Source organism: Lynx rufus, unplaced genomic scaffold (assembly GCF_022079265.1).
Source record: "Lynx rufus isolate CCGP_SWC_20201006 ecotype Redwood Valley unplaced genomic scaffold, mLynRuf1.p SCAF_2, whole genome shotgun sequence".
NCBI lineage: Eukaryota > Metazoa > Chordata > Mammalia > Carnivora > Felidae > Lynx > Lynx rufus.
In genome coordinates this window covers 101,828,296-101,854,714 of record NW_025814834.1, presented here as the reverse complement: position 1 = coordinate 101,854,714, position 26,419 = coordinate 101,828,296, and the positions used below count along the sequence as shown (strand labels likewise).

The 26,419-nt window shown below is 41.2% G+C and overlaps 1 protein-coding gene across 5 annotated transcripts in view; it reads right to left on the bottom strand.

The window, feature by feature from the left end:
• Positions 1–7,284, bottom strand: part of INSIG2 (insulin induced gene 2) — a 41,800-nt gene extending 34,516 nt beyond the window's left edge. For all 5 annotated transcript variants that reach the window (XM_047082746.1, XM_047082742.1, XM_047082743.1 and 2 more), the window contains exons 1-2: positions 7,235–7,284; positions 805–1,197 (exon numbers count right to left, since the gene is read on the bottom strand). In XM_047082746.1, coding sequence (XP_046938702.1) covers positions 805–1,048 — 244 coding nt within the window. In that variant the 5' untranslated portion in view covers positions 1,049–1,197; positions 7,235–7,284. The remainder of the gene's footprint in view (positions 1–804; positions 1,198–7,234) is intronic.
• Positions 7,285–26,419: the final 19,135 nt, after the last annotated feature.

Sequence of the window (26,419 nt, the reverse complement as noted above, 5' to 3'; positions counted from 1 at the left end):
TTTCAAGTTTTCATCTACTTCAAAAACAAGGCCATAACACGCACAGATCCAACCCTTCAAACCAAACAGTGACAATGATCATCAAAATAACTCAGAGTAAGACTTAATATGAGGTGGGCTGAAGAAAGGATAAAATTAAGAAGTTAAAAGCCTCAACCTGAAGGCAAGCAAGATTTGTTTTAGGATTAAATTTTTTTTTTATTTTTTTTAATGTTAATTTATTTTTGAGAGAAAGAGAGAGACAGAATGCGAGTGGGGGTGGGGGGGCAGAGAGAGAGGGAGACTCAGAATCCAAAGCAGGTTCCAGGCTGCGAGCTGTCAGCACAGAGCCCGATGGGGGGCTTGAACCCATGGACCACGAGTCATGACCTGAGCTGAAGTCGGACACTTAACTGACTGAGCCACCCAGGTACCTCTTAGGATTAAGTTTTTAATGTTCACAGGTCAGACAGAAATCAGACACGCTGGTACCCACCCAGTGATTCCATTTATATTACATTACATTGTCCCCACTAATCTAAGGACAGAAAGATCAGTGGAAGCCTGAGGCTGGGGGTGGGGAATGGACTGCAAGGGGGCACAAGAGAGTCCGTGGGTGACGGAAATGTGCCACAGACGGGCTGTGGTGGTGGGTCACACAACTGCACGCATTTGCCTAAACTCATCAAACCACTCATTTAAAACGGGTCTGCCGTACTGCATTTAAATTAAAGCCAGGAAAAATAAGTCCTGCTCAGACAACATCAGAACTCATGTGCCCTGCTTGCTTCCTTTCTAAGCATCACAGAAGCAGCCTACACATACCTGAGGCTGTGCCACAGCAGGGCGGCACCCACCACGCTGAAGAAAAGATGCTCGCGATCACGTCGGGTGGAAAGAGCGTCACATTTCTCTGAATCTGAAGTAAATTTAACACTAATGCAAGAAACACTCCAATAAAAAACAGCACCACTCCACGAATCATCAAGTTCACGCTCCTGCTAGTGATAGATGAAATATAGGGGCCGCGCTTTTTGGGCCCAGGCGACTCTGTCTCTCCTTCTGCCATGGTTTCATAAGTTCAGTAAACCGGCAAGGCAAAAAAAAAAAAAAAAAAAAAGGCTTCCCAGTGGAAAAACCAAATGTCTGTGAATCGAAGCAGGCCGGTGATCCTACAGTTTACAGCATCTTGTCCTAAAAGAGGACCTACCAGAAATCCTGCAAGAGATAAGAAACAAGAAATCAATGTTTGTCTAATAAGTGATCCTGCAATTTTTCTGATTTCAATACTAATTAATTTCAAAGTACTAATAATGAAATGACAAGCTTATATATTTATGTGAATTAGTTACTTACTGAATAAGAAGTGACTTAAAAAGGATTTTTTAGGCATGATGTAATAAAAAAGTTTTTTTTTTTTATCTACCTGTATTTATGTATTTACCAGGACAGAACAAGTGACCTGTCAGGCTCACAGGTTAGATGAATAATAAAAACAACTTGCCCCACCTCGGAGAAGAGCAGAGCAGGGTACCTGAGACGGTACCACCAGAGTCTGGAAGATTATAATCCAGGTTTCTGTTTCTTCTACCTAAATCTCCAACCCTATCAGTTACAACAGATGCGCCTGGAGATTTAGGTAAAAATCTGTATACTTTACAAACGATAAAAGAATTAACATATAAGATCAACATATTCTGACTGAAAATTGTGTAATGCCCACAATAACATGTGACTTGCTCACATGTGACGATCACATGTGAGGATGACCTCCCGAGGGGAACAACATGACCTGTTTTACTGTTTAACGCTTATGTATTTGAATTTCCGTGCAAGAGCATCTTACAAAACACAGACCACCACCCACTCACCTACATACACATCAAGCAAAGAACCAGACCTGGCCTGCCCTCGGCAGGCCACAGCTCTGTCCCACCCCTGCCTGGACCCAGTCAGCCCTGATTGCAACCCCAGGAGCTTTTGTGATAAATCTTTAATAGGAAGCAGAAGAAAGGACACGAAGAAAATGAAGGGTAATCCATGGCTGGCCACACGGCTCTTGACTCCCAAAGCTTAGAACTGTGCCAGCACCATCAGTCTAGGTATCTGTTTGTCTAACCAAAGCGATGTTTCCTTTGTGTGTGGCAAATAACATCTGATGCAAAGTGATCTTTCCTTTGTGCGTGGCAAATAACATTCCATGCATTCTATGAGCAAACAACACCCATGTGTAAACTGGGTACTGGGGACGGGGTGCTGACTTTAGAAATAATCAGTGTAGGGGCACCTGGGCGGCTCAGTTGGTCAAGTGTCTGACTCTTGATTTCATCTCAGGTTGGGATCCCTGGGTTGTGGGATTGAGCTCCACATCAGGCACGGTGCTGAGCGTGGAGCCTGCCTGGGACCCCCTCCCTCTCCCTCTGCCCCTCTCCCGCTCACACGCATGGGCACGCACGCTCTCCCCCTCTTCCTCTTAAAAGAAAAAAAAAATTCAGTATGAAAATGAGAATATCTGTGAGTCCTAGTAACTTTCACAGCCTATCAGTTCCATGTGATTAACACAGACAAAAGACGTTTTTTTTTCCCTGAACCTCTGCCACATCCAAAGCTCTGTGCCCAACACTCACAGAGGGAGTTCTGTCCTCAAACTAGTCCTCACAAACCTAACTTGGTCTAAAGCATAACTGAGCTCTACAGCTTAGAGGACTACAGAAAGCAGTATGTATTATGGCTGATTCATGGGAAAATATACTTCAATACCAACTCAAAAGTCTAGAAAACACCTCCTGATCTGCTTTTGCAGACTCTTCCTTGCTGTCGTATCCTGCATATTAGCATGCCATATGTTCTCTTATACTTTTGCCAAGGTGTTCAGTAGCCACAGAATTCTTCACCATCATCATGGTCATGACTACTGATACAGCACCCACTGATGGAGGGCCTACTCCATGCCAGACATAGTTAGCTCGAATCTTCAAAATCATCACCATCCTCATTTCACAAATGAAATACAAAGTCAAAGAGATTTAGCAAAACTTGCTTATCGTCACATGACATGCAGTATCAGAACTGGAATTTTACCTTAGGTCGGACTCCAAAGCCCATCATCCTCTTCCCTCTAAACCCTGAGTCCCATTCCAGCCCAACTGCTCAGACTTGTTTTTCAGCACATGGATACATGTAAGGGTATTTGGTCAGTGAAAAGATGATAGACATGGAAAAACTAACTCAAGTGTAAGAGATTCTCAATATAAGTGGGCCACTGTATAATAATAGCACAAAGATCGTAAGTGTACCAATGTCTTGAAATGTCCTTTACATCAAGGTGTGAAAAGATGTTTCCAAGAAGAAAAAATCCTATGGCCAGTTTGCATACTGTGTAACACCAACGTTTACTGTGTAAGTTCCTTCACTTCCCAGACTTCCAGCAGACACAGCAACCCGCCCCAGCTCCTGCTGTTAAAACAGCCACTCGAGCACAAAGAGTGTATATACATTTTAAGTGGCCCCAATTCCTCTAGCAAATCATTTGTTTATGTCTGTGCTTTTTCCAAAAGTGAGTTAATGGCAAAGCATATGTGGCATTGAATTATGTTTCCAAAAGAGCAAAATAACTTCAGCTTTAAAAAGCGTTGCTCAATTGTGCCAGGCTCAGCTCACAGTCACCAGTGTTTGTCAGAGGGCACTGGCATTTTGGGCAGGACAATTCCTTGTTGTGTGGAATTGCCCTAAGCATTGCAAAACACTTAATGTCCCTGGCTCGTCCCCACTAACTGCCAGCGCATGCCCCCTCCCCCACTTGAGACAACCAAAAATGCCCCTACGTAGATTTCCAAATGCCCCCAGAGGGCAGTGCCCTCCCACTAAGAGCCACCATTGCTACAGACTATTTCCTCAAGCTAGAGACTTTCTAAACTATTTACGTGATTCTACCATAGATGTTTATTCAACCTTCCCTGGCAATGCTTGTTTGTAGTCTCCTACTTCACCCCAAAAGCATTCATTCTTTAAGAGTAACACAGTATTTGTTTGGTGTTTGAGTGTTCTTTAAAAGCTAATATTTTGGGGTGCCTGGGTGGCTCAGTCGGTTGGGCAGCCGACTTTGGCTCAGGTCATGATCTCGAGGTCCGTGAGTTTGAGCCCCGCGTCGGGCTCTGTGCTGAGAGCTCAGAGCCTGGAGCCTGTTTCCGATTCTGTGTCTCCCTCTCTCTGACCCTCCCCCGTTCATGCTCTGTCTCTCTCTGTCTCAAAAATAAATAAACGTTAAAAAAAAATTAATTAATTAAAAGCTAATATTTTAAAAATCCAAGAAGCTGACTTTGATGACTATATAATAATATAATAGTATATAATTACTGGAGACAAAAATAAAAGAATGCTTTAGAATCACAGTATCCTAAAATTTAAGAAACAGAAGGGAACTGAGAGACCATCTCTATTCTAGGGGGTATGTCAGCCTGATGCAAAACAAAACAAAAAAGTGTGTGTGTGTGTGTGTGTGTGCGTTTTTCTGCAGAGTTCCACAATTTATACCAAGTACTCAAAAAGTCGATGATCCAAAAGAAAAGTTAAGAACCAGTGATCTAACAGTTTTCTCATTTTACCAGCATAGCAAATGAGACCCAAAGTGGTCAAATGAGGGGACAAGATCAAGAATGTACTACTGGATCTTGCTACCATGAATGTGTAAAGCGTACTCCTGGAAATGACCAGACTCATCAAAGGGATAAGAAATTCCACAAGCTCACTCACTCCCTACTATCCAACAGCTAAGTTCCTTAAAAAAAAAAAAAAAAAAAAAGCATGCTGTTTATAGTATCAGTCACACAACAGGGAAGTGAGTTATTTAAAGCTCTTGGAATTAAGTGTCCCCCAATTTGTTTACTTTTACATAAAGTTCAGTTTTCTGATTACGTATTGGAATTTTTTTTCAAAACAAAATGTACCTATAACCTTAAATATTACTGTTACATCAACGATAAATTTGATTCTTCACCAACTTTTTTTTAAGTCTATATTTGAAAACTTTAGATTACTCAACAAATAATTTGCTGATCAGGGAAGAAGTCTTTGGTATAAAGATTTAAAGAACAGTCCCTCAACAGATCCTCAACAATAATCCTGGTAAGTAGGCAAGCGTATTTAATCCCCATTTTACAAAACAAAAAATGTTAAGTAACTTTCTGAGATGATAATACTGTATCCTAGGTAGTATCAGGACTAGCGCTCTCCCCCACCTCCCCAACACTCTGGCTTCATGTACAGTTCTTTCTCATTTCACCACATTGCCCCACCTACGAACATCAAACAAAAACAATACGTGTGCCACACAAGTGGCAGCTTTTAAAGTCATACTGATAAATACTGTTAATACCAAAATAATGTGTGGGTTTTTTTTCAAAAATTAACAAAGAAAAATCTCCCACGGTACATAAAAAGCTTTTAATCTTCCTTGAGTCCTGACCTACAGTTTCTATAAAGTACATTACTGAACAAAAAGAAAAATAGTTCAGATAGTTTAGATACATCAATAACAAATCATCAAAACTGGAAAAACATTAGTTCAGGTATATGACTGCCTGTCATATAATAAAATTAAATCACTACTGCACATCTTTTGCATCATGTGCTCTCTTAATTATAATGGCATTCTCAACATAGAATAAGCATAAACATCAAGAAAAACACACTTACATCAATGCAAAAGTTTAACTCTCCTTAAATAAAAGCACACGAATGTGAATCATAGTCTAGGGACACTAAAACTTCTAGAAAGACAGACATGTGTGCCTTGAAGACACTGCGATTCATCTTTCCTTTCTACGTCAACATCCAAACACAGAAACCATTAATCAGGCAGCACTCACATCCCATTACTACTTTTAAATGTCAAATCTCAGTCATTAAAAAGGTTACACTATCATTTGGGAATAATTTTCTGATAACGATGAAAACAACTGGTCTCCAAATTTCTGAACTACATTTTATCCTCTCCTTTACTGCCCGATCCACACATAAAAGCAACAGTTGTCAGTTTAAAAAGAATCAACCCTTTCCCAAATGTACACGATTCACTGCTTGGTCACTTTATGTCAGATGTGTACTGAGAAGTACAACAAATCACACTCGTCAACGTAATGTCCAGAGAAAGAATCAAAGGGGGAAAACAGGAAGAGTACGTGACTAATATTTTTCTGTGGAGATCCTATAATTCAGGGAGCCTATAATCCCTTCACTCATTTTCACTCACTGGATGGCAATCAGAGCCAAGCGCCAAAGTTGGAAAACAATCTAGCCACTGCCTGCTTGGCTGCCTTCATTTTTCCTGTACTTAGGACTGGAGCACGCCTTCCCCTGCAATCTTCAGCTCCATCGCAATACTGATCTGGGCCAGTTTCCGTGGCGCAGCTGTCCAGTCTACCCATTCCTTCTTAAAGCATCTCCTCATCAATCCTACAAAATTGTAAGCTCTTCATGGTATATTTTCCTGGTCTAGGGAGCTACACCATACTTTCATAACTTTTTCCCAACACTAACAGGGCATGGGGTCACGATCCCTTGTTTTATTAGCACACTTCTCCCCACCCCCCTCCTCCTCTCCTATCATCCACACCGCTTTCCTTTTCCAGATTGCCAATCCCCACTGAGCAACCCTAAAAATCCCAGTAACTATCACCAACCGACTTCTACGTCCTGACAAGAGTTCTCTCTGCATTTACCCACACACCTACTCCAAAGGTGTCCAATTCCAATCCAAAATGCCAAAGTCCCACTCCTCAACCCAATATCAACACATCTTTCTGCGGATTCTAAACTTACTACAAAACCTACCTTTTGGATCCATCCCCTTCCCAAACCTGAGTCTCTCTGGCTACAAGCTTCCCAAGTAATGACAGCTCTATGCTTGACAGCTCGCCGACCTCCACCCTCATCAGATCTCCAGGGTCGCCCTTCGCGGCGTCCTCCAGCCTTCTTTCCTCTCGGACACTCTTCCACTGTCCGGGGAGCTTGGGCCTCTCCTATGACCTCCGCCCGACCCCGCTTGTCCCCTTCCGCACCTCCCCGACCCTTCTCCAGGTAAGCGGAGCCCCTTGCCCTTCAGGCCCCATCTGTGGTCCTGGCTACCCGCATCTGCCAGCAAGGTTCCCAGGATGCAAAACCACAAGCAGTTCCTCTCCCCGAAGGCCATCCGCCTCCCCAGGCCGCTTCCCTCAGCACCAAGTCCCCCGCGCTTCGCAAGGGTACCCCAACTCACCCCCGCCTCCGCCATCTTCTGGGACCGGCTCCCGCCCCCCTCCGGCTCTTCCTCCTCCCCTCCCACAACTCCGCCCGACCTCCACTGCGCCTGTGCCGTCGACTGGGAGGCGCTCAGACGATCGGGGCAGAAGAACTTCCGGTTCTTACCGACACCAGTCTGTGGGCCCGCGAGACGGGGCAAAAAGGCTTCCGGTCTTCGCGCAATCCGAGGCCGCTGGTAGGCGTGGACTGTTCAGACGGTGGGAGGTGGCTGGGTCAGCTGTTGTTTGCTTCTCAGGCCACCGTGAGTTGTGACAAGTCTCCAGACCCTGGGGGCGGTGTGAGAGAATCGCGCGCTGACACACGCACACTCTCTGGGAGGCGTGACCCTCAGCGTGTCTCTCTGCTCCAAGGGGAATTGAGGGCTCTGGAGCGTAGGCCGCCGGGTTCTCCCGCCGAGGACGGTGACTCTCAGTATCTTTGTGCTTTTGCTTTTCCTTTCCCCACTAAGTCATAAAAACATAATGGATATTTGACTCATCTCCATGCCACAGCACTTTATAAGGTTTTTATTGATAATCGTTCCCCAGGTTCGATCAGGTAACACCGTTTGGGGGCAGTTGTTTTCGTAGAAAGAGCTTTAGAGGTTTATAGCAAAGTAGAGAAAATACAGAATCTTGTAACCCCCCCCCCTTTGTCATAAGTTGTGCTATAATGTGGATGTGATGAGGTTACAATGGCCTTGAGGAAAGTTTTAGGTGAAATTTGGGCCTAACACAATTGCTTAAGAGCTTTGCATAAAAGTGTCAGTGAAATTCCTTTTTTCCTTCCTTTGAGCTGGTGAACAATAAGATGGATTTTTATGTTTCTAAACTTGATAGCAGTACATTTATTTCCAAAACTTAAAGTAGAAATTAAATCTGTAACAAAATGCATCTACGCAATGTGATCTCTCTTGTTTTCTCTAATGTTTCCTCTAGCTCTTAAATTTCTCTCCTATAGGTTTTTACACTCCCAGGAAAATAAGATCTGGGCAGATTATATGAATGGATGAAGAATTCTAAAAGGAAAAGAGAAGGGCACCTAGAAACAACCTGAGGATGTCCTGATACGAAGGCTGTCTGCAAAGCAATATAAGTTCTATTCATCTAGCTCTGCCTCCCCTAACTCATCTTTTTCAAACACTTAGAAATTGCCTTCAAGAGGGGCGCCTGGGTGGCGCAGTCGGTTAAGTGTCCGACTTCAGCCAGGTCATGATCTCAGGGTCCGTGAGTTTGAGCCCCGCGTCAGGCTCTGGGCTGATGGCTCGGAGCCTGGAGCCTGTTTCCGATTCTGTGTCTCCCTCTCTCTCTGCCCCTCCCCCGTTCATGCTCTGTCTCTCTCTGTCCCAAAAATAAATAAACGTTGAAAAAAAAATTTTTTAAAAAAAAAAGAAATTGCCTTCAAGAAAAGCCTTATGGAAAATTTTAGCCTACAGAGCATTTATTTTAGTTTATTTAAAGCTGGAAAACCTTGGTACATTCAAGGAATTGAAAAGAAGGCAGAACCCCAGAGGGCAGTGGGGGGTGGGATAGCAACTGAGATTGAGGTTGTGTACTAATATCATGATTGAGCACATATTGTATGTCCGATACCATGACAAATTTCATTTCATTTCACCTGCTCAAAAACCTCTTTAAAATAAATACTATATAGTAGATGAGAGATTAAGGCCAAGAGCTGTGATACTCAGTACTGGCTGCATATTAGGATCACCCGTGGATCTATTAAAGTTTCTTGTGTCTGAGCCTCGTCCTCCATATCTTCTGACTTAATTGGGCTGAAGAGGGGACCTGAGCCACTTTAATAAATTCCCTGTGTAATCCTAATATGCAACAAGAGCTGAGAATCCCTGTCATAGAGTCAATTTGCCCAGGGGCACTTAGCAACTAAGTAAGTAGCAGAGGAGGCAAAAATTCAACCTAGATCTATCTGATTCCAAAACCTGTGCCTTTAGCCAACAATCAACAGCATGTGGCACACGCCACTTGCATGCTAGGAACTTTGTTAAACCCTGGGACACAGAGATGAATGAGACACAGCCTTTGCCTTCAATAAATTCACAGCCTTGTGAGACAGAAGTCCCAGTAAATGAAGCTAGGCCAGCTCACACAAGGTAGAAGCAGTCAACCAACAGTCAGCTGAAAACTCTCTGATATGTCCTTCCTATTTTAAGCTAGATTGGCACAGCAGGTGCCTGGTGGCGGGGAATCTAGGTAGGCGTTATTGCAGCTGTCAGCTGGTTGCAACATCTGGTTGCAAGCCTAAACGAAGACAACGGCAGGGGTACAAAGAGAATTGGCAAGACTTGCTAACCACTGGTGAGAGGCTCAAGGAAAGAAAGAAGTGGAAGATGACGTCAGAGTTTGGAATTTGAGTGGAAGTAACACCATTGATCTAGAACAAGAACACAAGACTTGAATGTAGGGTTGACTGAGTTTGAAATACTTGTGGAACAGTCAGGTAGAAATATCTAGTAGAGCACCAGAAGTGTGCATCTGGAATTCAAATAGTCTGAAAATAAAGATCTGGAGTCACTGACTTATAAATGGTACTTGAAACCATGCTTTGTATAATGTGTATGCTATGTATGGAATTTTTTTAAGACAATAGAGATCAGGAGGAAAAAAAACCCACCAATTTTGACATTGCCATATTTGAATAGTTCAATAAAGCTATTTTTATCTGCAGTGATATTAAATACAGTCATCTCATGATCATCCGTGATGAGTTTTTAATACTTTCCAGACTTTCCCTGGCCTCACAGCAAATTCAACAGATGATGCATAGCCCTGGAATGCAAACCAATTTTAAATATTGGCTAAATATTTAAGAACACAATATGATGCATTCAGAAATGTAATAGAAATATCCTAGGGCAGTGTTTCCACACATAAATAATTTTTATGTATCCCTAGTTTTGACTTCAATTATTTTATCCTAATATTACTTAAATCTATAAAAATTACACTGTTCTAAAACATAAATCTGGACCAAAAAATTCTTAGGCTTAAGCTCATATGCCTCTATAAACCAAAACACTTGTAACATAAATATGAACAAAAGCATAAAATAAGTAAGCTTCAAGTTATAGTAACATGAAAGGTGTTTTCTTGAAATTGAAGATTTTCAGTAAATATCTAAATCATCACTCTAGAGTGGATTTTTTTTTTTTTAATTTTTTTTTCAAGGAGTGGATTATTTTTAGATAAAACATGCTTTTAATACTGTATGTCACATGATGGCTCAAGCCTCTCACTACTTTTTATTAAACCTATATTTTTACAATGAACCCCACCATTACTTGGTCTTTATTTGGAGCAAATGGTTATTTATATACATCCCTCTTTTTTTTTTTAATCAATGTAAAACAGTTACAAGCCAATCTGAAGAGAAATCATGTAGCAATACTCTGTTATAATGTGTTTATCAACATAATCCAGAACATGCTTATATTAATATTTTGAAGGTTGTCATATAATTAAAATCACATCATTTCAAAATTCTTCAGAGAAGTTATGGATAACTGAGAATATATTCATGCCCCCTAAAGATCTGCAAACACCACTTTGGAGAAAGAAAAAAAAAAAACTATCCTAGATTATCCAGCATTTTTGATTATTTATGCCTTATAAAATTCCTTAGCATACATCTCCAATTCTCAAAATACATTTTGTATTTCACACAATCAGTATTAACAGGTAGTCTGTGGGGGAGAATGGGGTTCTACGTTTGTATTTGGCAAGCATTGGATTAGAAAAAGAAATTAAACATATTTTGAGAGCCTTTAATATGCCAGGACACAGTTTGTCCCGTGGAACACGTGGTTCTTTCCCTCCTTCAGGGCATCTAACAGGGCTAGTATTTGACTATGTTTATATATTGTCAAACATTTCTATCTAGTATGCTTAGGGAAAGTTGAAAAAATGATGTCGTATTTTACAGTGAAGGCTGTTTGTAAAATCCTCTGTCATCTCTATCAATGACATCTACCTAGAAAACAGAGGCATTGGGGCACCTGGGTGGCTCAGTTGGTTAAGCATCAGACTTTGGCTCAGGTCATGATCCTGTGGTTTGTGAGTTCAAGCCCTGCATCAGGCTCTCTCAGCAGAGCTGGATTTGGATCCTCTGCCCCTCCTTCTCTCTTTGCCCCTCCCTCACTTGTACTCTTTCTCAAACATTAACGTTTAAAGAATTTTTTTTTAAAACAGAAAGCAATGCTTCGAATTCTGTGGTCTCCCTCTCTCTCTGCCCCTCCCCCATTCATGCTCTGTCTTTCTCTCTCTCAAAAATAAAAATTAAATTAAATTAAAATTAAAATTAAAAAAGAAAGCAAAAGCATCATTAGGCATATGGCACACTTTTCAGTGCCTAGCATGGTGCCTGTTTCATAAAATGAGCTCAATAAATATCTGGGGGTTAATCAGCACTTTGTTGTCTTTGTTACTTGTTTTATGTCAATAGCAGTTGCTGCATATCTTCTGAAGAGAAAACCATGATCACAAAAGCATTTTTATGAAGCCTCTCATATAACCAATATTTATCTTGAAGTATCATAAAGAAATTGGTCTTAGAATCTACACTGTCCAATATGGCAGACACTAGCCATGTGTGCAGCCATCTAAATAAAAATAAAAATGAAAAAATTTTAATAAATTAAAATTTGAGTTCTGCAGTCACGTGTATCAAGTATGCAATAGCTCCATGTAAACAGTGCAAATTATAGAACATTTCTATCATCACATGAAATTTTTACCAGAAAGCCCTATATTAGATGATTTATATAAATTTAGCTTCCTCGAAATACAAGGTAGGGGGAAAAAATCAAGACATAGAGGTGAAATTAAATTATTACTACAAGCAATTTGTCCACCTGAAATTTATGACATCTTTTGGCATGTTGGAGACAGAATTGTATAATGCAAAGGTACCCAGCTGGTCTAGTTTTACTTTAGGAAAAAAGTTTGAGCCTTCTCAGCTTTCAGACCTGGCATCAACCTCTTCTGGAGGGAGGCACCAATTTCAAGACAGTTTGGTTTCTCAACAACAGTCATGAATAGGTAGGTGGCCAGCAGAAAGTCTAGACCATGCCATGTAGACCAGGTTGTAAAGAAAAACCTCCCACTGAAAACAACAGTGTTTGGGGGAGGTGGGGGGTGGGGAGTGGAATATATATATATATATCACACTTAAATAATACATATGTAAATACATAATATATATAATATATACATATGTAAATATATATAAATATACAAATATATATTTTTATATATTTGTAAATATATAAATATATATATATTATATATATAATTAATACACTTATGATATATATATTATAATACATATTAATTAATTAATTATAATATAATATATATTAATTAAATAATTATATTTATTTTATATATTATATATATTTATATATAATATATTTTATATTTATATTAATTAAATAATCGTATATATTATAATATATATTAATTAATATAACATATATTAATACACTTATAATATATATATTATAATATATAAATATATATTTAAGTGTATTTATTTTGAGAGAAAGAGAGAGAGGGGGAGAGAGATTCTCAAGCAGGCTCCACATTGTCAGCGCAGAGCCCAACATGGGGCTCCACCCCATTAACTGTGAGATCAAGAATCTGATGCTTAACCAACCTAGTCATCCAGGCGCCCCTGGAATATGTCTTAAGTATCACCAAAGAGCCAAGAAGATAAAGAGGGATTACCGGGCCAAAATCTAAGGGAAAGTAGACCCTGGAGAAGTAAGCAAAGCAAGAAAGCAGCTTGTCCTGAAATGTTTTCCTGGTTGGAAAAAAAGTGAAATTCTGTTTTGACAGACTTTTCATACAAGATGACAAATGTAAAATCTTGGGGCCTGCTAATATGGGGACTCAGAGACCTCAAGTTTAAAAGGTGGGACAGCTGGGGCACCTGTGTGGCTCAGTCGGTTAGGTGTCCCACTCTTTATTTCGGCTCAGGTCATGATCTCACAGTGAGATTGAGCCTCGTCAGACTGTCTGACAACGTGGAGCTTACTGAGAATCCTCTGTCTCCACTCTCTCTGTCCCTCCCCTGCTTGCACATGCACGCACACACTCTCTCTCTTTCTCTCTCTCAAAATAAATAAAAAATCAATAAACATTAAAAAAAAAACCCATATAGATAAAAGGTGGGACAGCCAAAGGATAGCACCTTGGGCATAAAGGTGATCTAAAGTAACACCCCTCCCACCCACACTGGGAAAGGAGCAGAGCAGAATGAAATAAAAACATAGTAGGTAAGGACCTGTGGAAATGTAGTCACAAGCTGACCCTCAGGCAAATTTGCCTTCCAAATTTATTCCACCTCAGTAAATCCAAAAGCTTCACGTCTTTAATTTTGTTTAAAGTGTTCTTAGACTATGGGGTCCAAAACAGCTATGAATTGAACCCTTCTACTAAATGTCTTTCCAGCCTTTTACAAATATCTAGACCACACCTAATACCTCTGCAAGTTTCAGTAATAGCACCCACCTTAACAGAGTACCCAGAGCTTTTAACTTATTTGTCCTAGAAACAAAATCTGCCCTTTTTACATTTCCATTTCAGCCAGTTACAAATTTTTTGTACTACATTATGCAGTCACAACGACACAACTGGGCAACGATCTCAGTGGACTCTTGATGGACACACAACCTAATTGCTGGAGCTGGAAGCGCAGGAGGCAGCCAGCCCCAGGAATGGAACATTCTTTACCAGGGAAAGGAGGCCTGCCTTTTACTTCAGGTGTGGGATCTTCTTATACCCTTTCTCAGTGCTGTGAGGTAGACAGGGGAGGCTCACAGAGAGGAAGGTCTTATCCCAAGGCTTACTTGCAGTGGGGGCAGAATAGAAATTAGATCAGCTGATTCCTAATTTAGTGCTTTAAAAAAAAAAAAATAGAGTTCACCTTGATCTAAGAACCGTGCTTGAAATCTTTTAGATCATGTAAAAAAATTTTTTTTCTCCTGTGTTAGCTTAACAAACCCTGAGATGATAGTTGATAATTCTTGGTATATTTGTAGATAAAGCTCTTCTGTGTTGCCTTGATAATATGCCCAGAATATTCAATTTAAGTCATTTATCATTTCATAACTTTACACTTTATTATTTCAGAAACTTAATGTTTTAGAAAATACACAGAAGTTACTGACCGTTCAGTAGTAGTTACAAATGTGAGGTGATGTGAGGGCACCTGGCTGGCTCAGTCAGTAGAGCATGCAACTCTTGATCTTAGGGTTGTGAGTTCAAGCTCCATATTGGGCATGGAGCCTACTTAAAAACAAACAAAAATGTGAGGTGATATTATAATAAGGATGTTTATCTTCTTGAGTATAAACTCATTAGCCTGATTTTATAATTTTTTTGTTTGGTGGAAATACTCTACAGAACATTCAAACAAACTGGGGAGGAAGGAGGAAGTGACAGAGGTGCTTATAAATCAATCTAATCACAGCAGGCAAATTAACCTGAATTCTCATGGTTGCACCCTTCAACCTGTGATTATTAATAAGATCGGTGCTGGCTATAAAGGAAAAACAACAATCACATGTGACCAAAGAGGGGAGAAGGACAGGGAACAGAAGCAGAGTGAACCCCCAAAACTCTGAAAGAAGAGGTCAGTAAGAAGGGCAATCATCTTTTAGTAGTGGCCCTGGTGTAACCCTTTTGGGGTGCTTTTGGGTCTTTTAGGAAGTAGTGGTGACTAAAGTCAATAAATTGAATGTATATTAAGTCAAGTCAATAAATTGAGTGTATATTAAGTCAAATGGTCCCTGTAAGGCTTGGTATGTATCATCAGGCAACAAATAAACTAAACAAAGCCCAAACAAGGTCACCATGGATGAGCAAGCAAATGCAGAACACAGCTCTAAGACAAAATCACTGAGGTATGAAACATCAGAGTGAGAAGACAACCGGAAAGACTATAGACTATAAACTATTTGTCAGAGAGGCAATGATAGAGACCAAGAACAGAGAGGCGACACTAGCTATTAATTATTACAAGGGGCCATACAATTTGAGGTCAAAAACATAACAAGGTGTTCTCTAAGAGAGTTCTCTCTTGCTAATTCACCACACTGTTGTTTCAGCTCTGTGACACTCTTGCATTCAAACTGAATTCACACAGGAGGGGCTCATATGGTACTCAGTATCTCCCAAATGCAAAATGCATATTCCAATCTCTAACTGAACTTAAGCTAGACTTGTAGTTGTCTATGAGCATATATTGTTTTTATATCAGAGACTGAAAAAAGTAGCAGAGCATTTCCTCTGACTTGCCAATTATTCATGTATATGCATACATGCTGATTCACAAAAGCAGAGGATTTCATCTGATAACAGATGAAAGACACAAATGATCAAATCGTCGAAAATTTCCCAAAAGAAATATGTATAAGGCTAGGTGATGTAACAGACATAAAGCACACTTACAGAAACTCAGTGGCTTGAATTTAGGTTTCTTCTGGGACTGAGCTTTGCCCAAAACAGAAACTACCGAAAGAAATCATTCATAAAAATAAAGACGTTGCTTGAAATGATTTTAAATTTAATTCCTTTGGAATTTGAGAAGCATTGCTTTAAAAAAAAAAAAGACTAGGAGTTAATACTTTAATAGTGATTAGAGAGAATTAAAAAGACTTAAACTTTTCAGAAGCAGAGTTTAGATTCATAAAATTAATGTTAGTATTGACATATGATAAAACCATCAGCAGAAAAGATATTCCAAACTGGGAAATAATATGTGTAGCTCAATGAAGGCCTGGAGAGTCATGGTGATGTTCCCCATTTTCAGAAGTTTTATTAGACACCTTAGCTCCCGTAGGGTCCCATTGCTCCTCTGCTATTTAAAAAACTGATATTGTAGTTTATATACACAATAGAATACTACATGGCAATGATAAAGAATGAAATATGGCCTTTTGTAGCAACGTGGATGGAACTGGAGAGTGTTATGCTCAGTGAAGTAAGTCATAGAGAAAAAGAGAGATACTGTATGTTTTCACTCTTATGTGGATCCTGAGAAACTTAACAGAAGACCATGGGGGAGGGGAAGGAAAAAAAAATAGAGGTTAGAGAGGGAGGGAGCCAAAACATAAGAGACTTTTAAAAACTGAGAACAAACTGAGGGGTTGATGGGGGGTGGGAGGGAGGGGAGGGTGGGTGATGGGTGTTGAGGAGGGCACCTTTTGGGATGAGCACTGGGTGTTGTATGGAAACCAATTTGACAATAAATTTCATATTAAAAAAATAAAATATAAAAAAAATAAAAACTGATATGGTGTGGGGTGCCTGGGTGGCTCACTCGGTTAAGCATCCGACTATTGGTTTGGCTTAGGTCATGATCTCACGGGTCATGAGCTCGAGCCCCGCATCAGACTCTGCGTCCTAACAGCACCAAGCCTGCTTGGGATTCCCTCTCTCTCTGCCCCTCCCCCGGCTCGCTCTCTATCTCTCTTTCAAAATAAATTTTAAAAAACCTAAATTTTTTAAAAATAAAAATAAAAATTGATATGGTGCCCACTCCTAGAGCTCAGTTTTATTTCCGGGAGCCTGGGGAAAATGAAAAGCATGTGCACTGTGTAGAATGAGGTACATCGGGGTATCAGGTCCTGCTCTCTCTTACCTGCTGGTTATTCTGGGGCAAGTCACATTCCTTCTCTGGTCCTCCATTTCCTCCTCATTAAAGTTTTCTCATCATAAGGAATAAGTGTGATAGAGTAGTCATAAAAGGTCATAGTTGTGTGGGCATCATCACTAATTACTTTGATATTCTCCTTGAACAATGACATTCTTGTTTCTGTTGAATGCCTCCAGGATTAAAGCTTCCTTACCTCTTAAGGAAACTTATTTCATCTTTGCAGAGCTCCAGGTACAAGAGAGTTCTTGGAGTTCAACGACACCCAGGTTTTTTATGGTTTCCCACCCACTGACTCCACTCTGTGTGACAACCTTTACATTGTGAAATTCTCATCCTGTTCCATGCCCCCGCCCCCCCCACAGACCCTTGTCCTGGCTAAATATACTGTTTGTTTAGCCCTTTTCCATATAACAGGTTCTCTGTCCCCTTACCATAATGGTTGCTTTCTTCCGGACATGCTTCAGGCCATCAACATCCCTTCTGTAGAGTTACTTCCAGAACAAACACCAAAGCCGTATCACCACGTCCCTCCTTTTGGACACTTCTTTTAACACAAGACCACATTACAGTAGCATTTTTGGCACTCACATCCTACTATTAAGTTGTATTGAGTTGTTAAATTTAAACAGTTCTTAAGTCCTTGCCATGTATGCAAACCACATTTTCTCTATCCTATTCCTTTATAGAAGTGGGTAGAATTTGGGAGGTGTTGAGATTTTTCCATGTTTTCAATTGAGGGTGACGGGTGGGTGCCTCAACAAAAGGGGTTATGATTTTTCTGTTGAATTCTTCTTCTTAAACCATGTCTTCCCCGTACAAATTCCACAGTTCAACATAATGGTAAGCCCCCTTAAGATCTGACGTTACCCCGCAGCCCTGTATCAGCATGCTATCGGAATCTTACTCCAAGTCCTTAATAAACATTTGTGTAGTATGGCACAAACACAAAGGCCTGTGATGGGCTCTAGAGAGAACCCTGCCATTTGGTTTGACATAAACCCATTCATCATAAAGAATTCTGGGGGCACCTGCGTGGCTCCATCAGTTAGGTCTCCGACTCCTGATTTCGGCTAAGGTCATGATCCCAGTGTCGTGGGATCAGGCCCCACATTGGTCTCCACACTGAGCATGGAGCCTACTTAAGATTCTCTCTCCTTCTCTCTCTCTCTCTGTCTCTCTCTCTCTTTCCCCAATGTGTATGTTCTCACTCTCTCTCTCTCTCAAATTTAAAAAAAAAAATTGAATTCTGTTTACTATATGCCCAGCTCATGTTCAGCGTGATATCATTACAGACTGGCAAATTCATTTAGAAAGTCAGGCTAACCATTTCATCTTCGCTAACTTACGCTGATTCCTTTGCCGAGAGCTTCCAAATCATCTCTTTGATGCTTCGTTCTAGAAAATTTCCCAGATGTAACGTCCATCTCCCAGAGTTCACAGGATTCACCTCTGTTTTGAGAATGAGACATTTGTCCATTTTCAGCTTCCCCTAATCCTTAAGATTCTTAAAAAAATTACAGGCAGGAGTTCCTCCATTTTATCCCCAAATTCTTTCAGTGTCCCAGAGACACTCAGCTGGGTCATGAGACATATATGCGTTTTGAACGGCCAGGGTTTTCTTACAGTTTCCTCATCCACCTTATTTTAAAAACTAGTATCAGTGCTGCCATTCCTTATCTGGCAATCCTTCAGCTGGAGGATACATAGGAATTACAACAGTGAAGTGATCCTATTTTCCTCCTCTTCTCTTCTAACATTGCAAGTATCAGGCTCCTTAAACCTCAGGCACATTGCTTCAGGCCACCTATGAAACTACGCCTTGCGTGACTCATCACATCAGGCCTGAACCACTTACAGTTGGATTGTTCACAACTTCAGTCCTAAATTCTGGCATTCCCCAGTCTACCCTGTCCCCAGTTTTGACCCTGTGACTTATTTTTATCTTTCACTTTTGCTTCGGTTAGGTGGCCAAAGACCCGATACTTGACATATTCTGATTTTCTCTTTGCTCTGAGCTCTGGTTACTGCTTTGGTCACCCAGGGGTAAACGCCCCCCCTCACCCCCCTCAGCAAATGGGTTCTTTCCCTGGGCTGCTGTCCTTAGATCTGACATTCTCACCGGGTGTTCCGGGCGTCCACTGCTGCGTATCAAACCAGGGAGCAGCTTCATCACCTTTAAAGTCACACGGCGTTGCACCTGCCATACTCTGTTGGTCAACCGATCATTAAAGTTGGCCCAGATTCCAAAAGAGGAGACACAGACTCCTGCTCTCAATGAGAGGAGTGTCAGCAAATTTGCACGCAAGTCTTTAAAATGCCACCAGGTTAGCAGAGCCCAGCAAACAGAGCCCTGGCCCTGAGCAGCAAAGACATCTGTTACTTGTTCTTCCTTCTCTACGTAAGTGCACGAGTCCTCGAAGGCTTAGCATGTTTCACATACTCCCCTCCATTCTGGTCATTAGCGCCTAATATTCTTACTGGCTGCCATTGGTGTTTTATCTTCAAACTCGATTGCCTGTCTACTTTCTGTTTGAATTCGCCAGAGAACACCCTGTGGAGACATTTCAGTTTATTAGGGGCTCTCCCGTTGCTTCCACGCCACTCTATTGCCAAAAATTAAACTTTGAAAATACTTCATTCCCTTTCTTAGAGTCCCCCATAAATGCAATGCTGGCAATCTTGTTCTGTCCTGTCTGCATAACCCCCATTTAACATCAACACGCTAGATATTGGCCTCTTGTTAATGCCCTCATCCCCTTCTTAGGATGGGGAAGGTAAGCTACATAGTTAAGAGTCAGACAGAGTTCCTCTCTGCTCTCCCTCACTAGCTGTCTTGGTAATCTGGAGAACATTATTTTACCTCTTAAAGCAGTACATTTTCAGGGTGCCTGGGTGGCTCAGTCAGTTAAACTTTCGACTTCCGCTCAGGTCATGATCTCCCAGTTCGTGAGTTCGAGCCCCATGTTGTGCTCTGTGCTGACAGCTCAGAGCCTGGACCCTGCTTTGGATTCTGTCTCTCCTCCTCTCTGCCCTTCCCCCCACTCATGCTCTGTCTCTCTCTCAAAAAGAAATAAACTTTAAATAAATAAACAAACATTATGTGATAATGGGGATGACAGTAGGATTCAATGCCAGTGGGATGAAATGAAACATGTACTGAATTTAGCATAGTAGATGCTCACTAAACAGTAACTGTTAATTGTATTCATCTCATACCCTTATTATCTTTTAACTGAAAATGGCAACAATCTCTCCATTCTGGACTCTGTGCATCAGACAGCACCTGTGTATCTGTACCAAACACCCTGGCAAGTGACTCTCTAAGACCTTGTGTTCTTTGTGAGTTGTTGCGTATGTTTTTGTCTGGCTTTGTCAGCAATTTCAGCACCATCTGCTAGAGGCATGGTGACCCGTTCCTTCTCTTCTAGCACCTACTGCAGGCCTGAGCTACGAGGTCCAGAGGGGCATCCCAGAGTCCATAAACTGTCCCGATGTCAGAGCCAAGACTGTTGCCCCAAGTTTCTCTCAGCAAATAACCACAGAGACCCTAAGGTGGAAAAATGTGGCTTATCCAGAGTGATTGCAGGGCTTGCGAGTGTGTAATTAGTCACTAGTCAGTGTGTAAATACTCTGTGAATTGCTCTGTGAAAAGCTCTGCAGAAATACAAGGTATTATAAGAACCAGGGCTGAACACAGGAGATAAGGTGCCGTGGAGCAGGAACAAGTAAGGGATCAGTGTGTGTCACACCTCCCTCCGAGGGCAGGAAGCCCGTAGGTTCTCCTCCCTCACTTTCTAAGAACACCAACTCCCCTGGGTAAATAATTTAAAGGACAAATTCCCACTCTTCTGGGTACCAAAGCCAGCCCAGCCGTAAGCTGAAATTAAATTAAATCATAAAGTCCTACAAGAAACTGAGGGAAGAGTCAGAAATATAAAACCAAGGGAATCCGGAGCTAAGCATGATATATTAGAGTCAGTGCAATGTCCTTGCCTTCCTGTGCTGATGAAGGGAAAAACTGAAAACCACCGTGGCACAGACTGAAAGGACCACCATCAAATATCCATTGCTAAGTACGTGGTAGTGGCTATTGTAATGATTTCAATTCCAGTGGGGTGGTGGAGGGAGGTGGGAGAGACACCACTAGATCAACTTGGAGTCCTTGCATTTCGGCTAACTAGCTGGGTGACCTTGAACGAGTCACGATCTAATCTGCCCTCCATTTCTTTCTTCTCTGAGTTGAAAAAGATGAAATCAGAGTTTGTGTTTCTAAAGTATTTTTTTTCCGTATCAGCTCAAAGATCAGAGTGAGCTAATAAAAGCGTTTACAAAATTTGCCTATTAAAATATAGAAAGCTCATTTTTCACAGCACCAGTCCTAGCATTGCCATTAAAATGCCCTTATACTCCTTAGTATACTTCTCAGCATAAGGCCAGGAGTCAGAGGGACAACTTTGGAAACAGAAAACTAGGAAGTTTTGTAATAAAACACTGTGTCCCCACACTTGTTTCCTCCAGACGGAAATGGGTGTTTACATGTGGCTTGAGAGGGCCAGTCCCACCCTGAAAGCAGGAGTGAAGGAGCACTTTCAATACCCTAGACTGGCTTCTGGGAGAGGAACTCAGCATATCTGGACTAAAGTAAAAATCCAACCATCTAGCATTCTACCACCACCGAATAAGGAAGGACTGTGAACGAGTTCCTTTATTTCATCAATACAAAGCAGGGACTTTGGTAAGCAGCCTGACATTTCTCCTGCTGCCAACGTGGCATATAGCTCGAAAATAAATTAAAGTCTACAAAGCAGATGATGTTTCCCAGGGTGCTATATAGTTGAAAGATCCGGGACATGTCTACGTCCAGCGTATTAAGCTTAACTCTATCAACATCACAGCTAAGTGTGATCAGAACTTACCGCCATCACAGGAACAGGTAAATAAAATCCTAAGTAAAATAAAATAACATACAGTGGTCCTTGGCTGTACTAGAAGACTGTACCCAACCTCTTGGCCTACATGGATGTGGGCTTCGGTAAAGGCCGCATATCAGGAATGCTCACCTCACTGGTGACACCCAGATCTTTGGATTTCCCTGGCCAGTAAAACTTCAAAGGGAAAAAGAGAGAACATTATATGGAGGCCAAATTCAAAGTCATTATTTCTCCAAATAAAAATATATACTATCCACAACAACTATCATTTCATAAAGGGAGGTTTTAACATGAAAACAAAGGAAGGACACTGTTTCAAATAAAAGACGGTCCTTAACATTGCTTATATTTAGTTTTCAGACACATTTACTACATTGCTCTTTACTTTACTGAGCAGTCATGGGTCAGTGAAAACTTCATTCTAGCCAGAATGTTCCTTAAACCTGCATTTGGGAAGTCCTGGTCTTTGTTAAGATATTCTCAGAACTAGAAAGCCTCTTTCTCCAACAAGTCCCGTCTTAAATTTCCTCAAAGCCAAATTTTAAGCCCTATTTTTCCTTTGAAGTTTTTCCTACATGCTTTCACTATTAGGATCTTTCTAGTGTCTGAATTCTTACAGCACTTAGAATTTTAACATACAACCTAGCAGTCTGATTTTGTGGGAAAAGGTTTTGAAATTTAAAACTTTTGGTAGATCACGGTTCTACTTTTAACTAAAGACTTTCAAAGTTTTCTCACAAATAAGAGAACCACAAGTTCGACATCTCTGAACAAGACCCCAGTTTAGGAAAGAAAGAATACAAAGAAAGGTACAACAGGGAGGAAACATCTGTTATTCAAACGCATTGGAAGTTGGCTAAGGTCTTTTAAGATTGAAAGTATAGAATCCAGGGGCACCTGGGTGGCTCAGTCTGTTGAGCTTCCAACCTCAGCTCAGGTCATGATCTCGTGGTCTGTGAGTTCGAGCCCCTCATTAGGCTCTGTGCTCAGATCCTGGAGCCTGCTTAGGATTCTGTCCCTCCCTCTTTCTGCCCCTCCTCTGCTTGTGCTCTCTCTCTCAAAACTAAATAAACATTAAAAAAAATTTTTTTAATAAAAAAAAGAAAGTATAGAATCCAATATAGTTTGCTCAGTAGACTGATGTGTTGAAAATGCTCTGGTAGTATATTAAGGAAGGGTTACTTGACCTGATTTTAATATTGTCCCTTCTCCTTACCTAGCTAAGTAAGCATCAGGACAATTGCTCCCCTACTTGTTGTTCCAAATGGTCCATATTCCCACTTAAACAGACATCTGTATGATGGAAAATTGTCTTAGAGATCATCTAGTCTACTCTCTTGTTTAACAGATGGGAGATCTAAGGCCCAGGTAAGTGAAGTGACTTGCCCCAAGTCCCAAAAGATCAGTATTAGCATTGGGTTTTCTCTCATGATGTATGATCTTGTAGGTATTTTAAATACAATAGTCTTATATCCCCATATCTCCAGATGGATAGTATGCTACACATCAGTGCAGTCTCTAGAGGGATTATAAAGAAGACAAGTTTGTCCCAGCCCCGGTTGGTTCTCTTTTTGCATTCTTTTTACTCTGGACTAATTCATCTTCTTATCTTTCATCCATTACTCCTACCTTCCTCTCTCCACCCTACTCCCTGTCCAAACTCGTTAAAACCTAAGTTCTCAAGAAAGGCTATGATACCCTCTCTCTCTGCCCCTCCCCTGTTCATGCTCTGTCTCTCTCTGTCCCAAAAATAAATAAACGTTGAAAAAAAAAAAGTTAAAAAAAAAAAAAGGGGGCGCCTGGGTGGCGCAGTAGGTTAAGCGTCCGACTTCAGCCAGGTCACGATCTCGCAGTCTGTGAGTTCGAGCCCCGCGTCGGGCTCTGGGCTGATGGCTCAGAGCCTGGAGCCTGTTTCCGATTCTGTGTCTCCCTCTCTCTCTGCCCCTCCCCTGTTCATGCTCTGTCTCTCTCTGTCCCAAAAATAAATAAACGTTGAAAAAAAAAAAAAGTTAAAGAAAGGCTATGATAAATTTATCCAACCAATGTAAATGCCTCATAGCCCCTATGGACTGAAGTTTGAGTGCCACACATCATGTTGGGCATAGCTTAATTGTGTTCCTTCTACCAGAAGTACCAGAGGTACTTACAATTTTACAAGGGAAAGAGAGAGGACACCAAATTAAGTCTTTATTCAAGACATAAGAGAGGTTTTCTCTTTCCTTGAAACCATCACATGTAGGCAATAGCTTACCTTCAAGAGCAGCCCAATCCCGGGTGCCTGGGTGACTCAGTAGGTTAAGCATTCAGCTCTTGATTTTGGCTCAGGTCATGGCCTCATGGTTCCTGGGATCAAGCCCCATGTAGGGCTCTGCGCTGACAGTGTGGAGCCTGCTTGGGATTCTCTTTCTCCCTCTCTTTCCACACCTCCCTCTCGCCCTCTGCTCGCATGTACTCTTTCTCTCTCAAAATAAATAAATAAAAACATCTAAAAAAATAAAGAAGTAAAGTCAGCCAAACTCTTCAGAGTTGGAACCTACCCTTCTGTGGCGCCCTCATCACCATTACTATAGTCCTAGATATTTTAGCAATATGTACAAATCTATATTGACAACATAAAGGACCCTTCTTCGTTTTCCTTCTTTAGGGTCCAATCTTTTCTTCTTCAACTAAAAACAAAGCCTTAAGCTTTCCACTTAAACACAACTTTGAAACAGCTTAAACATTTTATGATGTTATTATCAAAATCACTCATACACAAACCTGGAAACAAGGACTCCCATTTTTGGAACAAATATAGCATATGACCTTTGCCAATTCTCTAAACTTCTCTGGCCACAAGTTTTCACTTTTGTGAAACAGAAAGATTGTTCTTAACAAAGACTGCGGTATTGGAGGGTTGGGACCACGCCTTTTAATCTTCCGTATGTTACCATATAGAGCTTTGTCTCAGGCTCTGCCCACGCAGATGCTCAGGAAATGCTCACTAACTAAAGATTTTTATGATCACTGATAGAAAGACAGCATAAATGCAAAACACGATTTTTCCCTTGCCCCGAGTTACCCAGGAGCATCATTCTCATTCAAAGATGACCACATTTCAGAAAGTGGGTCTCATAAAACATACAATTTAATGAAGCCATCTGGGAAGATGATCGTCGTATAAATGCAAGATATTGATATTATCTGGCTACTTGGGGAAATACCATGTAAATGAAGGTACAACCCAGCTCCATAATTCAAATCAAGTATTGATGTACAAGGTCTTTGGATAATGGACTTTGAAGATTGATATTTTTCTCAAATCTGAGGCTACTTTTCTCTCCTCCTTTGCAATTTTGCTATTTTTGCAATAAGATTTTATTTTACTTTTTGGAAAACATCTTTTTTTTTTAACAGGAATCTATCAGTGTCAACTGGGAGTCTTGAAACAGAAAATTTACCTCTGTCTTTATCAGGTTTTTTAGCTTCTCTTTTTTGAAGCAAGAAACAATGCAGACGACACAGGCATTTCTTCCCTGCTCCAGTCATTATGCAGAATGTTGTTGGGTTATTCAACATCCCAACTGACTCAGCTGCTTTCTTTTCTGTTTTATTCTTCTCGCAGGAAGGTATGTTCTACTCTTGATATTATCCTGAAGACTGTTCTGGACGAAGCCACCCAATGATCGGTACTCTCTGTTAACCAGTGTTACCTCCTTTCTCTAAGAGACAATTACCAAAACAATACCAAGTTCAGTCATGCCACTAATCCCAAAATGAACATTCAGTGAATTCTGGCACTCTCCATCTTTAATGTGGTCAGGGAAAGGGATACAGCATTTTCTCTACACTTAGGATTCTGCCTTACTACCACTGCTGAGGGGATTACCTCTAGCTTGAGGCGGCACCTGCTCCCCCAGTGTAAACCAGCATTCCTCTGGGCTCCTTGTCGTCTCTGCTGGAAAAAGTGCCATCCAGTGTTTGTGCCTGCATTCCGGAAACCCAGAGTCCATTTGGCCCTGGCTATCCCAGCCTCTTCTGTCATCACACAAGCACCAAATAATATATAAATACAGTCAGTATCAACACTCTTCCCAGAAGTTGGGGGGGGGGGGGCGTTGTTCATGGACATTGTCTGTGGTGGGCTTGCTGGTCCCAGGCACCATACAGAGCGTTCACGTAGGGAATGTGCACGACAGGGGTTGGAGGCACAGAGGCCAAGAAGCCATTCCAAATGTTTTGCCTGGCTGATGACTGGGGTAGAATCCACGGGGAGCTGGCAACATATCCTTGATCTTTAATCCTTTTCATGCTCACTGAAGAAACTCCTCCTCCCACTGTTCATCGTCTTGCATCCCTAAATCACAGCCTAGAAGCAAGTGTGCCCAGAGCTGAGGACCAAGATGCTCACGTGCTCTGTATCCTAGAGACAAGTCCGCACACTCAGAAGCAAGGTAAGGATCTGCTGGTCCTCTTTCTCCTCAGGCTGCCGGGCACTATCATTGCCCATCCCTGATGGGAAAATAGTATTCTGAGTTTCAGCCTAATGAGGCTGATAGGGGGTCTAGAGTCCT